This window comes from Daktulosphaira vitifoliae, unplaced genomic scaffold (genome assembly GCF_025091365.1).
Source record: "Daktulosphaira vitifoliae isolate Bord-2020 unplaced genomic scaffold, ASM2509136v1 Scaffold_2, whole genome shotgun sequence".
Taxonomy (NCBI): domain Eukaryota; kingdom Metazoa; phylum Arthropoda; class Insecta; order Hemiptera; family Phylloxeridae; genus Daktulosphaira; species Daktulosphaira vitifoliae.
Window position 1 is genome coordinate 21368521 of NW_026099573.1, and position 20927 is coordinate 21389447.

At 36.1% G+C, this 20927-nt stretch overlaps 2 protein-coding genes and 1 long non-coding RNA gene across 3 annotated transcripts; 1 reads left to right on the top strand and 2 right to left on the bottom strand.

Moving 5' to 3' along the window:
- Positions 1-5527: 5527 nt before the first annotated feature.
- LOC126899507 (uncharacterized) lies at positions 5528-11424 on the bottom strand. The gene is made up of 3 exons (XM_050674489.1): positions 11323-11424; positions 10718-11206; positions 5528-10560 (listed from the first exon to the last, which is right to left on the bottom strand). The coding sequence occupies exons 1-3, from the start codon at positions 11366-11368 to the stop codon at positions 9080-9082; spliced, it is 2016 nt and encodes a 671-aa protein (XP_050530446.1). The 5' UTR covers positions 11369-11424; the 3' UTR covers positions 5528-9079.
- On the top strand, positions 6643-13453 carry LOC126898051 (zinc finger MYM-type protein 1-like). Its single transcript, XM_050672000.1, has 3 exons — positions 6643-6973; positions 7033-7775; positions 11690-13453. The coding sequence occupies exons 1-3, from the start codon at positions 6643-6645 to the stop codon at positions 13451-13453; spliced, it is 2838 nt and encodes a 945-aa protein (XP_050527957.1).
- Positions 13454-17784: 4331 nt separating this feature from the next.
- LOC126899508 (uncharacterized) lies at positions 17785-20927 on the bottom strand. Its single transcript, XR_007702609.1, has 2 exons — positions 20278-20927; positions 17785-17958 (listed from the first exon to the last, which is right to left on the bottom strand). It is a non-coding gene; the product is annotated as an uncharacterized LOC126899508 (long non-coding RNA).

Here is a 20927-nt window from a genome sequence, read left to right on the forward strand (position 1 = left end):
CTCCAATTAACCACTGGATGGTGACTGCGACACAGCACTCTTTCACCTCTCCATCCGATAGATCAGGCTACGCCAAGTGACGAGAACCGTCGAGCCTGTTCAAAAATCATTTGCTCGCGGAAATTGACCGTACATCTCTGTAATGTTACACATATTGTATAACAATGTTATATTTTTATACACATAACATATGATCATAATAATACAAATATTAAAGTTACTTTTTGCATAATATTTACAAAAATATATTTCAATTTTGCCAAAGTCTTATCAAATGTTAACCGAAATACAAAATTTGTACATGAGCATATTGCTACTAAGTTTTGGATACACGGTAAAAGTAGCAATGTATCCGAAGGAGTTATTCGAACAGTTCAATTTTCAAACGACGTCTAAAATATATAGAGGTAATAAAAGTATTAAGACGAAGAAGTGGTTTCTCGTTTTGTGTATGACAAAACTGTCGTAATATGCACAAATGCTTTGCATAACGCATCTTGCATTTATCATTGAAAAATTAATAATCTATAATTAATATCGATTGTATACAAACAAATAATTTATCGTAGATTATTGCATGAGGGTTAACGCAGCAATGAGAATCATGTCCAATGACGGAACTTATTTCAGCTCTCACCGGTCTCTTACAATGGAACAGACATCAGCCTCCCTAGTCAAGGAATACGTAGTCCCATCACCAATTCTCCAACCTTGGTCAAAATGCCCTATAAACACCCCTTTGCCTATTTTTGCATTACTACAATCGCCAGAGAAAGATTTTCAAGAGACTAAGATAGGACACTTTTCGAAGTCAGTTCAGAAAAGGGCGTTGACGCCAGAAAACATTGAAAGAGTAAGGGCGGCGCTTTTGAAATCCCCTAGGCGATCTACACTCAAACATTCTGTTGCTTTAGGGATTTCTAATCGCACAGTGAGATGAGTTCTTCATGAAGAATTTTCACCCATACAGATTGGCAATGGTGCAATAATTTAATCCGCAAGATTATGTTGCGCGAAAAAATATATGTGAAGCCTTTTTCGAAAATCTGCCTCAGGACGCCCTTGTATTCTTTTGTGACCAAGCACATTTCCATATTTCAGGATCCGTGAACAAACAAAACATGCGATATTAGCGCCCAACAAACCGAGAGAACCTAATGAGCAGCCTCTGCATACAGAACGTGCGACTGTTTGGTGTGCAATATCCAGAATCGGCATTATTGAACCATAGTTCTTTGTAGAGCAGTCACGATTAATTGTGAACGTTATGTCAGCATGATTCAGGATTTTTTTTTGCCCAAACTCAAAGAAATGAATGCAGGGTAGGTATGGTTTCAACAGATAGTGCCACGGCTGCACGACTCACACGGCAAAAAGGTCAATAAATCTTTTGTAGGAACACTTTCCTGAACTGCTCATCTCTCTTAGAGGCGATCTTCAGTGGCCAGCGCGATAGCCAGATTTTGTCCCATGTGACTTTTTCCTATGGGGTTATCTTAAATTTTTGGTGTACACAGATCGCCCAAAGACCATTCGACATCTAAAAAACAATATTCGTGCTGCTATTGCCAACATAGTCATAGATGTGCTAGAAAAAGTAGACAGAAATTTCAAATTACGGCTATCTCGGTGCATTGACGAGGATGAAGGCTACCTTTGAGATGTCGTCTTCAAAACAAAATAAAATAAAACTTTAAATATACCCCTGTATACAGATAAAATAATTAAATCAATACTTTTTGTGTTAAGATTTTTTAAAATAAGGAAGTAACCACACTCCACCCTAAATTTAATAAGAATACGGCAGGACCTCAAATAAACTATACACCAACACAAGTATTAGAAGTTTGCTCATTAGACTTATTAGGACCGCTATGTTGTAATAGGCCCTCCACACATAAACAATTTAGTCTTCCGTTTTCTTCTTATTCATTTCTCAACACATACAGAAATTCTTTTACAACACAATATTTTTTCACATAAAATATAAAACACAATAAACACCGTCTATCCTCTAAAACAGCCAAACACACAACTCCCACACACATCCGCTCCTTCACAACACTTGCAAAAACCCTAAACAATAACATATCATAAAAAAACATAAAAATGTAAAACACAATGAGAGCTGGACGATAATTATACACATCCGTGGAAGGGGGCCCGAGGAATGCATTAAGAATATCCCTAGGCACATAGTTCTCGTCCTGTTTCTCGATCTAATCGACATACGAACACGTCGCGATTATCGTCCGGCTCTCTTTCGCCTACCCTTAAAATTTGTAAAAATACTTTTTAAACCAATAGTGCTTGTAAAAACTGATTATACCTTTTATTGTATGATTTTTACCTTTAAACCAGTTTTGTATTGTTTCTTTTTTTTCTATTACTGTTTCATATGTTTATAATAAAATAGTCAAAGATATTATATACAAATTAGTTATTCTAACTCATGTATTCATTATTGTTCCACAAGTAAATAACTGTATCAATAAAGGATTATTTAATAAATAAGGTTTAATAATTAAATAAGGTTTCTTCGATTACAGAGGCGTTGTGCACGCAGAATTTTTTCCTCCAGGCTAAACGGTCAACTAACATTTCTACTTGGAGGTTTTGAAAAGATTGAGATAGAACATCCGGAAGGGCGGAGCTTTGGCGCACAGGGGATTGGTTCTTCCACCATGACAATGCACCTGCCCACACAACGCTGTCCGTGAAGCGATTTTTGACGAAAAACGGCATGACACCGATTGTGCACCAACCTCTATTCACCGGACCTTGCCACTTGTGATTTTTTTATGTTCCCTAGACTCAAAAGGGACATGAAAGGAAAACGTTTTGAGACTGTAGAAGAAGTGAAACAAAAATCGCTGGAAAGTATAAAAAACATGACAAAAAATGAATTTCAAAACTGTTTTGAACACTGGAAAAAACGATTGAACAAGTGTATTAGTCAATGGAGGTTACTTTGAAGGTGATACAAATTTGGTGTAAAAAAATATGTAAATAAAAAAGTTTTAACACAATTCCCGTTGTTTTGGGTGCTCCCCCGTATGTACTAGCCATTATTGATACGTTTTCAAAATATGTAAAATTGTATGCTCTTAAAAGAACCACTACAATGGCTATATTAAATAGAATAATAAAAGAATATATAGGTAAAGGAGGTCTCTCCGAAATAAATTTTAGTAGATAATGGTACATAATTTCAATCTAAAAAATGGAAAGAATGTGTAAGTATTGTAGGAGTTGAATATAAATTTACCGCAAAATATAGCCCTCAAAGTAACCCAATAGAACGTACAAATAGGGAAATAGGCAGAAATTTTGTCGAACGTTTTGTCACATACAACATACTAATTGGACTAACTATTTAGAACAAACAGAATGTTGGCTTAATCATAGTATTTCAGACACAACTAATAAGGCACCCTGAGAGGTATTTAAAAAGAAACCACCCATAAGACCGATAAAACAAATTATTAATTTCCCTGAAATAAAAATAAATGAGGATATAATAGAAATAATTAGAAAAAATATAAGGGATAATGCAAAAAATAGAATGGCAAATTCGATAGTATAAATCTTTTATTAATTATTACGAGCATCAGTTGGTATTAGTTAAAAATTATAACTATTCATCGGCTATGAAGAGGGAAGTAAAAAAAATTTTTCTTTTATATAAGGGACCTTATAAAATAAAAAAAAGTTAGGCGAAAATACCTTCCTAATTTGTGATTTACAGATTCCTGAGAAAGACAGCATCCAAAACGTTAGACATTTGCGTCCATACTACTGTTTGTATGATGAACAAACTTCCAGTATTGTCCGTGGAAATATATGAGAGGATGGAGGGCTTAATGGGGCGACATTATAACGAATGAAAAAATATTAACTATGAAAATATCCAATTAGAAAAAACGCAACTGAATAAATTACCGGAGGTAAAAGAAAACAATTTTAATAGAGAATATGTATTCGAACAATTAAATCAAGACATGATTATGGTCAAAAGAAAAGAAAACAACAAAGTCAGAGATATAAATAAACTTACAGTAGAAGCTGAAAGAATAAAAAATCAAGGATTGTTCGTGGACCTCTTCTAATTTTCGATTACGAAAATTTAGAATCCTTACCAGAGCTGAAACTAATCTCGGATATCAATATAAGCGATACTACGGATCAAGTAAACAATGATATACAGATTTTGAAAAAAAATTCTACCAAAAATGACCTCACACAACCGGATAATGAGGATAACAATAAAATACGAAAAAAATTAGTAAACATTATCTCGCATAACAAGGAAAACAACGACCAAAATATAGGATAAATAATTAAAAATATGTTGTGGTCAAGTGATAATTTAATATTGAATAATGAATAACAACGCCGTGTTTAACTTTTACTTTATACTATATTGTAACTTATTATACATAAGAACATAAAAAAACAATATCGGTTCCAGAGGAAGTACTATATTCACAATATGTGTTGTTATATTAATAATATATGCTTGTTGCATCACCAGACCGGTTCTCCTCACCCGCGATCACTCGGCGTCGCGCGACCTGTCGGACGAGGAGAGGTAGCTGTGTCGCAGTCGCCATCCAGCGGTAAAGCCGGAAGTGCAATGCGACCGCGTCATACTCCCCCCCCAAAATTTAAAATCCCTTATATCCGAACGACAACATTAAGCCAGAATCATGAACACCGATAAGAAAAAGCAAAAGCAAACATCTCAAACCAGCGAACAAGAAGACAAAGACATGAATGATGAAGTTAAATCTTTGCAAGTACCTCATAAGCCAGACAACTTTGTGCCAACAACACTAGTGACCGTAGCCGATTCAATAGACGTTAAAGAAAGAAAAGCAGAAGTGTTTAGATTGATTCAGCTTATAGCATGGCCTTGCCAGATGGCGCCTAAGCGCAATAGCGCGCGCCGGCGGCCACTGTGCGGAGCGGACAGGTGGGTGGGTTACCGCACGTGTCGTCGTCGTCGGAAAGAGGAAAGGAATTCCTCTTTCGAGCAAGCACCAAGCCGGAGCCAGTTGGCCGCCGTAGTTAAGCGCGGATGGGTGACCGTTGTTTACGCGCNAATGTGTTTTCTTTACAAATAAACCGGCAATTAATTAGGAGCACACCTGGTATAAGAGCGCATGTAGCGCAGAGTACTCAATGAGTTCAGCGCTCTTCTTTAAGACTCACTGTGCTTTACGCTTTTTATGTTTAATTTTTTTCGTCGTTCACCTAATAATGGACAATTTATTGAAGGCAACGCCAACCGCAGAGAAAACCGAAAAACTGTTGGAACGGATGACGGCTCAGAAAGCATGTTCACGAGAAGGGTCCAGGGAAGGCTCCGTCGATTTAGTGAAACCTCTACGTGGCAGTCAGATGACATTGCAAGTGACCAGTCCAGTCAAAAAAATTCGTCCACCGACGAAGAAACCGATTGTGAAACGTCAACAGTCTGCGAAAGCGGTGATGATGAAGAAATACGAACGGGAGACAAATCGGGTGTCGGTCAGTCCGGACATGGAATGTGGTCAGGTATGTCTTTTTTTTTTTTTTTGTGACACATACATTTATACGACGTTTTTTGTAGCGTTTTCGGATGTCTCCTCCTCCTCAGACAGTATCTCAGAAAGATCCGTCCAGAGGATGGCCAGACGACTTAATAGAACTACGCGAAAAATTGTTAAGCCGTACGAGAGACGAGGCACTCGAACTCATACAGAGAGATCTACCGTACGATTCCTCCATGATGGCGACGGTCGCCAAACTCTTGTATTTCCTAAACGAAACGGAACACAAAATACCGACGGCAGTGTACGTACTGGTTCTATGGCTTCTGTCCGACGATTGGAATATAATGATACCAAAAACTTGGTTAGCGACCACGGTACCGGCTACTTTAACTCAGATCGACCTAGACGACACTACAGAGCCGTTTGAGGCGATCATGAGTTCATTGTTGGCCAAAATGAGGAAGCGTATGACCAAGCATTGGAGGAATATTCCGGTCGAATCGCTGCTTCGAGTTCTACAGACGGCAGAACTCGTTACAGGTCATGGGTTCTCGTGCCTACTGGACCTGGAGCAGTTCGCCGATCAGTTGATGAGCTCTCAAATATGGTGCAGCGGTTCGATAGAACCAGCGGGCGTCACGATTCAACCATCATTGTCTCGACACACGACGACCACATCCACGTCGCGCACACCTGTCCTAATAAAAACGGAGCTTGTAGGTGGCGTGGTGGAAAGCGTCGTCGTACTCCGGTCGATTCCTCCGACGGGAACTCCGACGCCGAAGCGGAGTGTCTCATCTCACGAAAAGCGATTGGCAGGCAATCCTGGTAAGTACACCATACTGTATTTGATAATACAATTTTAGTAACCCAACCGCACATGTCGTCGTCGTCGGAAAGAGGAAGGAAATTCCTCTTTCGAGCAAGCACCAAGCCGGAGCCAGTTGGCCGCCGTAGTTAAGCGCGGATGGGTGACCGTTGTTTACGCGCATGATAAGTAGCTTTGGCGGTCACGCGCTGAATATATAAGAGCGTCGGTAGCACAGCGTATTCAATGACTGCAGTGCTCTGAGACGACGTTCACTCACCGCACTCTGCGTTGTATATGTTTGATTTTTTATTTCGTTTGAAGAACAATGGACAATCTATTGAAAACACAACAGACGACGGACAAAACCGACAAGTTATTGGAACGGATGACGACTCCGAAACCATGTTCCAGAGAGGGTTCACGAGAAGGATCGGTCGACTTGGTGAAACCGTTGAAAGGCAATCAAATGACGTTGTCAGTAACGAGTCCTGTGAAGAAATCTCGTCCCCCGATCAAGAAACAGACTTTTGCGAAACGTCAACAGTCGGCGAAAGCAGCTGTGATGAGGAAGTACGAGCGGGAAACAAGTCGGGTGTCGATCAGTCCGGATATGGAATGTGGTCAGGTATGTTCGTGTTGTATATCAGTAGTAGTTCTTTTAGTTATTATTTTTTTTATTAATAGCGGTTTCGGATGTCTCCTCCGCCTCCTCAGACAGTGTCTCAGAGAGATCCGTCCAGAGGATGGCCAGAAGACTTGATCGACTTACGAGAAAAAGTATTGCACCGTACTCGAGACGAAGCGGTGGAAATAATCCAACGGGAACTGCCGTACGATTCTTCAATGATGGCGACAGTCGCCAAACTGCTTTATTTTCTCAACGAAACCGAGCACAGAATTCCAACCGCTGTTTACGTATTAATCCTGTGGCTTCTGTCGGACGACTGGAATATCATGATTCCAAAAACTTGGTTGGCATCCACGGTTCCGTCAACAATAACTCAAATCGAACTAGACGACACTACCGAGCCGTTTGGAGCGATCATGAGTTTATTGTTGGCCAAAACGTGGAAGCGTATGACCAAGCACTGGAGGAATATTCCAGTAGAATCTTTGCTACGAGTTCTTCAGACGGACGAACTCGTTACAGGTCATGGGTTCTCGTGCCTGTTGGACCTGGAGCAATTCGCCGATCAACTGATGAGCTCGCAAACATGGTCCAACGTTTTGACAGAGCCAGCAGGCGGTCCGACTCCACAATTATCGTCTCGACGCACGACGACCACATCCACGTTGCGCACACCTGTCCAAATACAAACGGAGCTTGTCGGTGTGCGTGGTGGAAAGCGTCATCGTTCTCCGGACGTTTCCTCAGACGCCGAAGCGGAGTGTCTCATCTCCAGAAAAGCGATTGGCAGGCAATCCTGGTATGTACATCATGTATAGTATCAAACGTATAGTACTATGTTTTTATTTTTGTAGGGATATTTTAGTGGACAAGGAAGGTCTGTCGTCCTCCTTGTCATTGGAGGTCGACCCGTTAGACCTTTGCTACGAGGTGAGACTGTATCGGCGTCAGGATATCCGGAATGTGGAGAAAAAGGAGTTGTGGAAGCATGCGATTCTTCATTTGAAGGGGACGTGCCTCCAGAACTCCGAGGACCACAATTTTCTGAGAAAATTGACGAAAGCGACACTGCGGCAGATCAAGTCCAGCGGGGAAGAGTTCAAGATCGTCCCCAAAAGACGCCGAGATTAACCAAGGAAAATATTCGTATAGCTTTTAATAATTTACTCCGTAGTCATCCTACTTCTCCTCCGTCCTGTATTTTTAGAACTCCCGAATACTTTAATAATCCTCTGTTTAATGATTTACACGCACAACATATATTAGCTACCAATGCTATAGATAAATGGTGCGGTGTGTTAAATCATTGGACTATGGAGGATTATAATGTTTTTTATTCAAATCCGGCTTGTACACCTTATTTTAATAGTTATCAATACAGTGTACACAACGCGTATTATTCCGTTGAATACTCTGTTATCGTAGCTAATCGTCTTTTAATGTTTCAATTTTCCGACGATTCTACTGCCGTTGGAGAATTTTTACAAACTCTGTATAACGTATTGAACAAAAAAATTCCAAAGTTAAATACTATATTAATTTTATCGCCAACAAGTGCAGGGAAAAACTTCTTTTTTGACGCAGTCTGTTCGTATTTTTTAAATTATGGGGTAATCAGCAAACTAAATAGATTCAATACATTCGGATACATGGAAGTGGCCGATAAACGGGTGGTAATGTGGAACGAACCTAATTATGAATCGTCGGAAATTGAAAAATTAAAAGAATTGTTAGGAGGTGATACGTGTCGAGTTCAGGTAAAGTTCAAGGGAGATCAAACGGTACAAGGACCTCCTTTTATTATTTTAACGAACAATTATATCCCGTTAATTAATGATTCCACTTTTAAACATCGTATTCGGTGTTATCGATGGAGAACTGCGACCTTTTTAGCCGAATACGATAAAAAATTAAATCCATTAATGTTGTTTCCATTATTAAAGCTGTACGATATTATTATGTAAAATAAATGTATAAATAATTGTGAACTCATTAGATAACCTAATGTCTATAATAAAAAACACATTGTTGTGTATGTAAACGGTTTATTAATAAAACTATAATTAACATAATGACTTTGAAACGACTTTGCTTTGTTAAAAGTTATTTTACAGTAGTCATAGCATATCTATCCATCCACGTGCTTAATGTGGGATCGTTGATTAATGACGTACCACCCCATGCAAATTCTCTAATAGTTTCTGAATGCGTAACATTAGGTTTTTGTGCTCTACACATATCGTTTGGCATTCCAAACGCTACAGTACATTCAACCGCAACATCCCATAATGCTTCTACGTCTGTCCATTTAGACGGTATTAATCTATTTTCAGTAGTGGTCATTTTTGGAACTGGATAAATTCCCACATGTAAAGACGGTTGAGCTTTAGGATTACTTCTATCTGTTTTTTTATGGTAATAAGCAGACAAATCTAATACGTCGATGTACCGTTCTTTTTCTATTTTTTTCCATATTCGTGTTTTTTCGCTGTATGTAGTGATATCCGTGTATTCATACGCAGAAGTTTTATTAATGGCGTTCGTTTCTGTAGGTGTTTTATTTGTAACAATATTAACCGCTACCCCTTCGGAAGTTCCGATATCAGTATAAGCTATTTGTTCGGGATGTAAATACGACGCACAGTGTGGTATAGGTTCACTCAAATAACCGTATTGCGGTTCGTATTCATAGTACACGATACGATCACCAATAAAGTGACTGGCATCAAATTTATTGATATACTTATTTAAACGTTGCCATGTATATTCACCAGCGCCTTTAACTTGCCTGTGATACAGTGTATAATAATGCGTTAATATAGACGGTAAATTCATAAACGAAGTCGGTAATGTATCCACAAACGCCCCATCGTCATCAAGGGTACCGTACCATACGTCGTGTTGTTTTTTGTAATCCATATCGGTTTTGATACTATCTACTTGCATGGGTTCAGTAGCATTAAAGCTATAGGACCTATTAACTCCTGTAGTGTTAACATTGAGACCAATAGCATAAACACCAAATTTGTTTTGATTTAACGTAGCCAGTGACGACGATGTCGACGCAGTTTCAAACGCTGTACGTGGATTTCGCATAACAACCGTACATTTTACATTTACTATTCTGGCGCCTCGGGGCATTTGATCGACTTCTTCTTTAGTCAAATATAAATGCACTCTATCTACGGGTATTTCAGCTAAGCTCGTGGAGGCAAAATGACTGTCTCGAGCAACGTCCGCAGGAACAGGCTTAATAAGCCACGCAATTCCGTAGCTAACGAATTGATGATTTTTTCGAAAAACCGCGGTGTACCCGACAGTGTTGTCAAAAGGACGGGGTATTGTAGCAAATGCAATAATAGGATTACCAGTATCGGCATCGCCAGCCGCCTCATTAGCCGTTCCAGGCAATTCCGTTTTTGCTTTTTTCGTTGGTGGTTCTCCCATAGCTGAAGCTTCTCTTCCACTTGCTTTATATTCGTTAAGGGATCGTGCTCCTGATGTTCCTCCCGCTTTCGTTCCTCCAGTAGCTGCTCTGTCCGGCGTTGTTGTTGAGACAGTCGGTGGCATTCCAGACACTGCATCTATAAAAGTAGAACCTTTGTAATACACCGGTGCCCAACCTCGCCGTAAGCGCGCTAAATTATGTTGTTTTACAGAATACGCGCGTTGCGACACGTTAATAGAACACCACTGTTTACGGAACCACGGTTCTTTATCTAACCAACGCATAGCACTTACTCGGATCGACTGGTGGCGCTGTTCGCGGTAATTCTCCTCTGCGTCTAGAAAGTTTACGGAACCACGGTACTGGCGCTGTTTGTACCGGCATAGACGGATATAAAGCAGTTCCTTGTCCACTGATGCTTTCCCATGTACGTTCTGCTCCTATTTTAACACCTAAACCCACGGCAGCTGCTACGTTTCCGTACCATGGATCCACTGTATTTATAGCGTGTTTTATCATTGACCAGTCAATAGTATTAATATTTGAAATGGACGTATCCGTAGCATTGGCATATGCTACATCATGTTCCAATGCTTCCCAATCTAATTGTTTCTGAGGTAATCGAGTTCCAATAAATTTATTTCCCGAATTAACTTTATTACCAGGACCAGTATAATCGGAATTAAACCATGTTATTCCGTCGTTACCGCCTGTTTTTACGTTATCCGCTATATATTTTTGTTGTGTATATACGGACGGATATTTTATTCCATACACAGGAGGTGCTACCAGAAAACACTGTCATACCTAGAGATGCCATTATAAACAACGGTCACCCATCCGCGCTTAACTACGGCGGCCAACTGGCNGGACGGATATTTTATTCCATACACAGGAGGTGCTTTATTAATACCAGAAAACACTGTCATACCTAGAGATGCCATTATAAACAACGGTCACCCATCCGCGCTTAACTACGGCGGCCAACTGGCTCCGGCTTGGTGCTTGCTCGAAAGAGGAATTTCCTTCCTCTTTCCGACGACGACATGTGCGGTACCCACCCACCTGTCCGCTCCGCACAGCGGCCGCCGGCGCGCGCTATTGCGCATATGCGCCATATGGCAGGGCCATGCTTTGTGCGGTTAGGTTATCATCTCATCTAGATCTAGGTTAGGTCTCATCTCACGAAAAGCGATTGGCAGGCAATCCTGGTAAGTACACCATACTGTATTTGATAATACAATACTAAGTTTTCAAAATTACAGGGATATTTTAGTGGACAAGGAAGGTCTGTCGTCCTCCTTGTCATTGGAGGTCGACCCGTTAGACCTCTGCTACGAGTTGAGACTGTATCGTCGGCAGGATATACGAAATGTGGAGAAAAAGGAGTTGTGGAAGCATGCGATTCTTCATTTGAAGGGGACATGCCTCCAGAACTCCGAAGATCACAACTACTTACGAAAACTGAAGAAAGCAACTCTGAGGCAAATCAAGTCATAACCTCGAAAGAAGTTAAAGAAGCCAAATATTTTGCTATTCTTGCAGATGAGACAAAAGACGTGAGCAAAACTGAGCAGTTATCTATTATGGTTCGTTATTATCATAATAACACAATGAATGAACGATTTTTAGGGTATGTTCCTTGTAATGAATTAAATGCGAAGGCTCTTTTTGATTACATAAATAAAACACTGTCAGACTGTGGAATAAATATTAAAAACTGTATAGCTCAAACTTATGACGGTGCAAATGTAATGAGTGGTAAACAAAACGGGGTTAGGTCAATTTTTCAACAGCATGTTCCTCAAGCACTTTACACACATTGTTTTAATCATAGATTAAATTTAGTAATTGTTGATGTATGTAAAAATATACCTGAAATAGAAAAATTTATTACTCTACTTCAACAATTGTACAACTTTATTAGTAGGTCAACTGTTCATATTAAATTCATAGAACTTCAAAATAAATTATTACCGAAAAAACAAATTATGGAACTAAAAAGGATTTGTGAAACTCGATGGATATGTCAAATTTCTGCTTGTATCGCTGTAAAAAAAACATTTCCTGTGATATTACTTTTATTACATCAAATAAGCCTAGAATCCAAGAGTGAAAAAGAAATGGAAGCTAAATCACTATTATTTCACATTAATTTTGAATTTATATTTTGTCTCTACTTATTTTGTGACACATTTAGTGAGATAAAAATTGTGTTAGATTATTTACAAAAACCAGATTCAGATTTGGGTTCTAGCTGTCTACTAGTAGAATCATTAATTAATTACCTTATGGAATTTAGAAACACCTCAAACAAGTTTGAAGATCTTTTGACAGAAGTGGAATTATGTGCACAAAAAAATAATATTCAACTTCCTAATGAAACAGTTAAAGAAACAAGGATTCGCAAACTTCCTAAACAATTTTCATCATATATAACTGAAGTAACAACTTCTGAAAGTAGAAAAATTAGTAATAATAACGATATAGAAACAATGATATTTTTTCCAGTCCTTGATAGAATGGTTAGTGAACTCAATAGAAGATTTTCAGATCATAGTGAAATTTTAACAGGTATCAGCGCCCTTATCCCAAAATGTGACACATTTTTAAATTTTACAAATATCAAACCGTTAGCTGAACACTATAAATTAGACATAGAAAGCTTAGAATCAGAACTAACACTAATTACAAAACTGATTAAGCGACATGAAGCTGAAAACGGTATTCAGATAAAAACAATTCTTGATTTTATGCAGTTACTTGAAAAATATAAATTAGCGTTTTCTGAAATGTATATACTCTGTATTATTTCTATTATCATTCGACCATCTAGTGCTGGAGTTGAAAGAACTTTCTCCAGTTTAAGACAAATTAAAAATTACATGAGAAATAAAATGACTAATAAAAGGCTTTCAAATATAGCAATTTTATCTATAGAAAAAAAAATTGCTAAGAATTTAGATTTGGAAGTTGTTGTGGATAAATTTGCAGCTATTCACAAAAACCGAAGAATATTATTAACTTGAATAAATGTTTGATGTAAAAAAACAGTGTTCAATTTACTTATTATTTTAAAAATTTTTAATTAAATAATAATATTGTATAAGATAAATTTACTTCATACATTTTTAATTATACATTTTGTTTAAATGTCTAATTAATATAAAAAGGATTTCATAGAGTATTTATATTTTAATGACCTATGAATTATTATAACATCTTACAAAGTTAGTACTTAAATGTGTACACTTAACACCAACTATTTAAAAATTTATTTGATTGGAAATTTGAAATCTACTTATTAAATATTTGGTAGGTTATCACCAGTTTTTATTTTAAAAATATTATTTTTGCTGGTATTGGTACAAGATTTTCAACCATTTACAACATGGTGCATTATTAGGTATAGTGTGAAATATCAAAATTTAGTTTATTTGATATATTTGCTACTACTCAATAAATTCAAAAATTAATTGAATGTATTATTAATCATAGTCATTGAATTAATGAAATTAATAACATTTTCATGATGAATGAACAACATTCAGATAGAATAACATTTTTAGTTTTTTATAGATAAACCTTATAGTATTGCCTAATGAGAAAAATTATTTCCTAAAATTTCAATCAAATATATTTTAATATATTTCTAATATTTTCATTTGTAAAGTGAGAAAAAATATTTTATTCATTTATTATTACATTTATTGAGTACTAATTATTGGATGAAAATAAAGAAACAAAGGTTAAATTTGAGTTAAATCAATTCATCTGTTCAATACTAAATACAATTATTTTAATTTATATTTATAAAATATAAGTTAAAGAAGCTTAATCATTCAGTCACTAAGGTATGTGAAATTAAAGAAACTTGTCTGTTATTATACATTTTCTTATATTAGATAGAAATATTTGACAGTATTCTTCAACAAATTTTAACTATTTAAAACTTTGTACATACTATTTATTTATATTTTATTTAAATGGTCCGAGTACTTTCTGAAACACTTTAGCCCATGGAATAAAAATATTTGCCCCGCTCTGCCCCCCCTAGAAAAAATTGCTAGTGCCGTGCCTGGCTGAGTGTAGGATTATTAACCAATGCCGTACCTCCCCATTGAAATTCACGAATAGTTTCTCCGTGCGTAACATTTGGTTTTTGAGCTCTGCACATATCGTTGGGCATTCCGAAAGCCACTACACATTCTACTGCGACGTCCCATAAAGATTCTGTCAATGCGTTGTACACTCTCTTACGACGTTTAACCGTTACACGTTTGTGTTATATGTTGAATTTTTTTCGTCATTTTACAAAGTATGGACAATTTGTTGAAAACAACTGCACCAACAGAGAAAACAGAAAAATTACTGGAACGTATGACTTCTCAAAAGCCATGTTCCAGAGAAGGCTCGGTGGATTTGGTAAAGCCGTTGCATGGCAGTCAAATGACTCTGCAAGTGACGAGTCCTGTAAAGAAAATGCGACCGGGGACGAAGAAAACAACTACGAAACGTCAACAATCGGAGAAACTAGCGACGATGAGGAAATACTAGCGGGAAGTAAATCGGGTGTCGCTCAGTCCGGACATGGAATGTGATCAGGTAAAAAATATATTTTATTTACAACTTGGTGTGGATATCATAGTACTCTGTATTTATAGCGGTTTCGGATGTCTCCACCTCTAGCGACAGTGTGTCAGAAAGATCCGTCGAGAGGATGGCCCGACGATTTGGTGCAGCTACGCGAAAAACTGTTGCACCGTACAAGAGACGAGGCATTAGAACTGATACAAAGAGAACTCCCGTACGACTCGTCGATGATGGCCACCGTCGCGAAGTTACTGTATTTCCTGAACGAGACGGAGCATCGCATACCGACGGCCGTTTTCGTTCTAGTCCTATGGCTGCTTTCGGAGGACTGGAATATAATGGTTCCCAAAACTTGGACGTCGGCCACGTTGCCCGACACACTAACTCAGATCGACCTAGACGACACTACCGAGCCGTTTGGAGCGATCATGAGTTTGTTGTTGGCCAAAACGTAGAAACGTATGACCAAGCATTGGCGCAATATTCTAGTCGAATCTCTGCTGCGAGTTCTACAGACGGCCGAACTCGTTACAGGTCACGGGTTCTCGTGCCTGTTGGACCTGGAGCAATTCGCCGATGTGTTGATGAGCTCGCAAGTATGGTGCAGAGGTTTGATCGAACCAGCGGTTGAAAAGACGCCACTATTATCGTCTCGACACACGACGACCACATCCACGTCGCGCACACCTGTCCTAATACAAACGGAGCTTGTAGGTGTGCGTGGTGGAAAGCGTCGTCGTACGCCGGTCGATTCCTCCGAAGGGAACTCCGACGAAGAAGCCGAGTGTCTCATCTCACGGAAGGCGATTGGAAAGCAATCTTGGTAATAACATATTACTTTATACTGCTTCAGTGCATTATTACAGTGTGTTTTTGTTTTTATAGGGATATTTTAGTGGACAAGGAAAGTCTATCGTCCTACTTGTCATTGGAGGTAGACCCGTTAGACCTTTGTTACGAGGTGAGGCTTTACCGTCGGCAGGACATTCGAAATGTGGAGAAAAAGGAGTTGTGGAAGCATGCGATACTTCATTTGAAGGGGACGTGCCTCCAGAACTCCGAGGACCACAACTACCTCAGAAAACTTACGAAAGCGACGTTGAGACAGATAAAATCCAGCGGGGAGGATTTCAAGTGCGTTCCCAAAAGACGCCGCGAATGACAAAGGAGAATATACGTCAAGCCTTTAACGATCTGTTGCGTTCGCACCCAACCTCCCCACCGTCTTGTATTTTTCGGACTCCAGAATATTTTAATAATCCGTTGTTTAATGATTTACACCCGCAACATATATTGGCGTCTAACGCTATAGATAAGTGGTGTGGTGTTTTAAATCATTGGACAATAGAAGATTATAATATTTTTTACTTGAATCCAGCGTGTACGCCGTATTTCAATAGTTATCAGTATAGTGTACATAATTCGTACTATTCCACCGAATATTCCGTCATAATTGCCAATCGGTTACTGATGTTTCAGTTTTTCGACGATTCCGCTTCGGTCAAAGAATTCCTTCAGACATTGTATAATGTTTTAAATAAAAAAATCCCAAAACTAAATACCATTTTGATATTATCGCCTACTAGTGCCGGCAAAAATTTTTTTTTTCGATGCAGTCTGTTCATATTTTTTGAATTACGGCGCCATTAGTAAATTGAATAAATATAACACTTTTGGGTATATGGAAGTGGCGGATAAAAGAGTGGTATTATGGAATGAGCCTAATTATTAAACATCAGAAATCGAAAAATTAAAAGAATTATTGGGCGGCGACACGTGTAGGGTTCAAGTAAAATTTAAAGGAGACCAGACGGTTCAAGGACCTCCGTTCATTATACTAACCAATAATTATATACCATTAATTAATGACAGCACATTTAAACATCGTATTCGGTCTTATCGATGGAAAACAGCCGCCTTTTTGGCCGAGTACGATAAAAAATTAAATCCGTTAATGTTATATCCATTATTAGAATTGTACGACGTAATTATGTAAATACTTATGAACTCATTATGTTATCAGTGTAATATAGATTAAATACAGACAAAGTACATGTAAACACTTAATTAAAATATACTTATTATAATTATATGACATTCAAATGACTTTGCTTTGTATTATAAATTTATTTTAAGTTACTGTAGTCATTGCATATTTATCCATCCACGTGCTCAACGTCGGATTGTTAACCAAAGATATACCGCCCCATGAAAATTCTCGAATTGTTTCGCCGTGCGTTACATTGGGTTTTTGAGCTCTGCACATATCGTTGGGCATTCCGAAAGCCACTACACATTCTACTGCGACGTCCCATAAAGCTTCTGCGTCGGTCCATTTAGACGGTATTAAACGATTTTCCGTAGTCGTCATTTTAGGTGCTGGATATATGCCAACATGTAAGGACGATTGTGCTTTCGGATTGCGTCTATCTGTTTTTTTATGATAATAAGCCGATAAATCGATTAGATCTGTGTTGTTCCCCATTGAAATTCTCGTACGGTTACACAACGGTCACCCATCCGCGACGAACAACGGCGGCCAATGCAATCCCGACTAGGTACTTGCTCAAAAGAGGAATTTCTTTCCTTTTTCCGATGACGACGACATGTGCAGTACCCACGCACCCGCGCGCTATGTGGCAAGGCCATGCCTTGTTAGAAAAAATGATGTGCGTTAGAAAAAATTTGTAGTGATAGGCTATATATAGAAATAATTCTCATGTAAATTTCAGAATTTATATCCATTCGCAAAAGTCAGGAAAAATCGTAGAAGCTTAACCTCGCTATCTTACTCAGCCATTCCCTACATTAGGTTCTTCTTAAGTGAGACATGATGTAGGATAGTCATAAATTGTATCTTAATTGTAAACAATTATAATTTATATTTTTTCAGATTTTCATTTTATTTTTTTAATCTCCTGACAACACATTAAATTTATACCTATAAAAATTAAGTTAATTTAATATATTTTGTATATATTCAGTGTTCTGTAAGTAAGGAAACAGGTTATTTGTTTGAAACATTGAGAACAAGAGAAACCAGTTTCCTTACTTACAGAATACTATATATTTAAATTTAATGTTGAAACAGGGAGATTAAGGAGATGAAATAAAAATTTGAAATAATGTGGATCATGTCTTATTTAGGACCATCCTAATATTTTTTTACAATCAAATATAGAGAAATCACACCTAATCTAACAATTTAAGCAAAAATTTACTTGCGAGATATAAATAATTCAAATAAGAATGATATGATTAAAATTTTAAGTTGTTCGACAACTAGTTACTCTAAATGCAAGACGCAAGAAAAATTCAGAGTACCTTTATGTTGGTTGGGTTTTATGACATTAACAGGATTTTAAAATAACACCTAGTTATAGGTATTATGTTTAATTAAAAATTAATAGTTACTTTACTTTATTATTTTACTATACTTGGATTATTTTTATAATTTTAAAAATTTTTAAATCATTTGTTCATACTTTTTGAAATCTTTTTTTTTTTAAGGTTTTTATAGGTCATCAATTTCCAAGCTCTAATTATAACCTTAAAGTACTTACTTTATAAAAGATAATCTCAAAGGGTTTGATGGACATGTGTGAACGACCCTAAGGGTTTGATACTTAAGGGAAATATTAATTTTATATTTTTTTTGCATAAACTAGACAAACCAAAAAACCTATAATTCTAGTACGCTACAATTTTTGGACGTAAATCAAATATAAGTAAAAAATGGAGGGGATTAATACAGGTAACTCTATTACATTATAATAATATATCAACATACTAAAATGCAAACAACTATATTGTATAGATAAAAATAATATAAAAAAATATTTTGAAAATAATTTATTCATATTTTTAATCTAATTCTTATAATTATTTATTTCTTTTATATATATATGTATATATAAAAATTGTTTTACATTGAGAAACTGCAAGAAATTAGCGTAGTTTTGTTTCATTAGTTACTGAAATTTGTATTACTCTAAACGCACATACTTCTCTACCCGGTAGAAGAAATATGTCATCATGTAAACAAACAAATTGATATTTTTATATCATAACTACAGAACAATTTTTATGTTATTTTAAAATAAGTTTTAAATCACTGTCGATTAATGAATTGAAAATTTTAAGTTGTTATATTTAAAAGTAACATGTAGAGCTTAAAGGACTGATGAAGAATTTTAATTCCAGCACAATTACAAAAAATTAGTAGCCTTATATATTTTATACCAAGATCTAAACCAATCCAATTAAAACTTATTTTCAAAAATAGGAACTAAAAAAATTTCAAACCACCAAATTATTATATAATTATCATTATAAGGTTTTGGGACATAGACAAAGTTTATTATTCAAAGAATAAATTAGCTATGATAAGGCCATGGATACAATAAAATTATATGTAATGTCCTTAATTAATGGGAAATTTTCCTTAATGAAAATTTTTTGTCAAATAATAATTGTTGAAAAACTTTTAATCAATCAATTAAAAAGTTGATTAGAATTATGGTAGACTTAAAACTTTTTTTTAGATTCACATTTTGTATGATCTTTGCATGGATTAATACTTTGAATATTAATTATACATATTCTTAGGAGAAGATGTAAAACACAATAAAGGGGGTTCAGACTTTATTCATACTCTATGTAACTTAATAGCCATTTTATAAACCTTTATGTTGATTATCTTAGATAATATATATATATATATATATAGATTATCTTAGATAATATATATATATATGTAGTATCATCAAAGCAAAACAAATGATTAAGTCAAAGTAACAATTATTAATAACCTTACAAGCTAATGAATTCATAAGCATAAATGTATTTGATGAAGTTACTATTTTAGTATTTAAATTTACACTTGAAATGTACACAATTCCAATGACAGTACATAAATTGTATAATGAAAAATAATGACATTAAATTATTTATAAATTTTACGAAAGCAAACTTTTTAAATATTAGGAAATACTAGAAATTAAAAACAATCAACAGAAATTTAAAGCACTTCTATTAGAAGTATTAAATGTACATAACCTCAAATAAACTTGATGAGATACATACCAAAAAAAGCTTTTTTAAGATCTAGTAACTGAAAATGCGAATGGTTTACTGACCAATTATATAAACTATAAATTTGATTTTAAATAAAATACATAAATAACATATGGAATTAATAAGCCAATAATTAATCACCAATTAATAAAATAAATAATTATTAATAAGTAGCAATTTGTACCTCTATAATAGTTCTTTCTGGTATCTGAAGTTGAATGTGAAAATTCTTTGAACTCTTCATAAATTATGTTGTAGTTGATATTTTGATCTGGTTAGTATTTGTAAAGAGATAACTCCGTGTCATGTATGATAGTATATATTTTACATGAAAAAAGCTGATATATTGTTTGAAATATCAAACGATAATTAAGACATGTTTGGAATACAGTTAGTATTGCAAAGGAATTTTTTTTTTTTTTTAAATTCGTTTCTGTTCATGACTGAAATATCACATTACCATGATATTAAAAACGATTAAAAGAATGTCCAGCTCGGTGATTCATTTATAAACACTTTTAATTAAAATTTGTTTATCAATATTGAAATTTAGTATTTACTTAAAGCTTGATGCGATGCTAACAAAGTATTTTAAATGCATTATTTTCTTATAAAAATTTACTTTTTCAATATGGTATACACATCTAGCATAAAAACAACATTATGACAGTACTGCGGCCGTACTGTATATTTGTAAATACTGTGTATTTGTAGGCAGTACTACTGCCTACAAATACACAATTATGTAAAATTCCATAAACTAGTAAAGCGCAAAATCGTTAATAACTGACAAAGCTTGACGCCATAATAAAGTAACCATGTTTTTATGATGGC

Bases quoted from the DNA above. Each gene is read 5' to 3' on its own strand.
- LOC126898051 (XM_050672000.1), top strand. From the start codon at position 6,643: ATGTTTGATTTTTTATTTCGTTTGAAGAACAATGGACAATCTATTGAA. The intron at 6,974-7,032 runs GTATGTTCGTGT...TTTTATTAATAG, and splicing joins CGGATATGGAATGTGGTCAG to CGGTTTCGGATGTCTCCTCC. The intron at 7,776-11,689 runs GTATGTACATCA...TCAAAATTACAG, and splicing joins GCGATTGGCAGGCAATCCTG to GGATATTTTAGTGGACAAGG.
- LOC126899507 (XM_050674489.1), bottom strand. From the start codon at position 11,368: ATGGCATCTCTAGGTATGACAGTGTTTTCTGGTATTAATAAAGCAC. The intron at 11,207-11,322 runs CTCCTGTGTATG...TTCTGGTAGCAC, and splicing joins TTCTGGTATTAATAAAGCAC to CTCCTGTGTATGGAATAAAA. The intron at 10,561-10,717 runs GTAAGTGCTATG...CTACTTTTATAG, and splicing joins AGCGCCACCAGTCGATCCGA to ATGCAGTGTCTGGAATGCCA.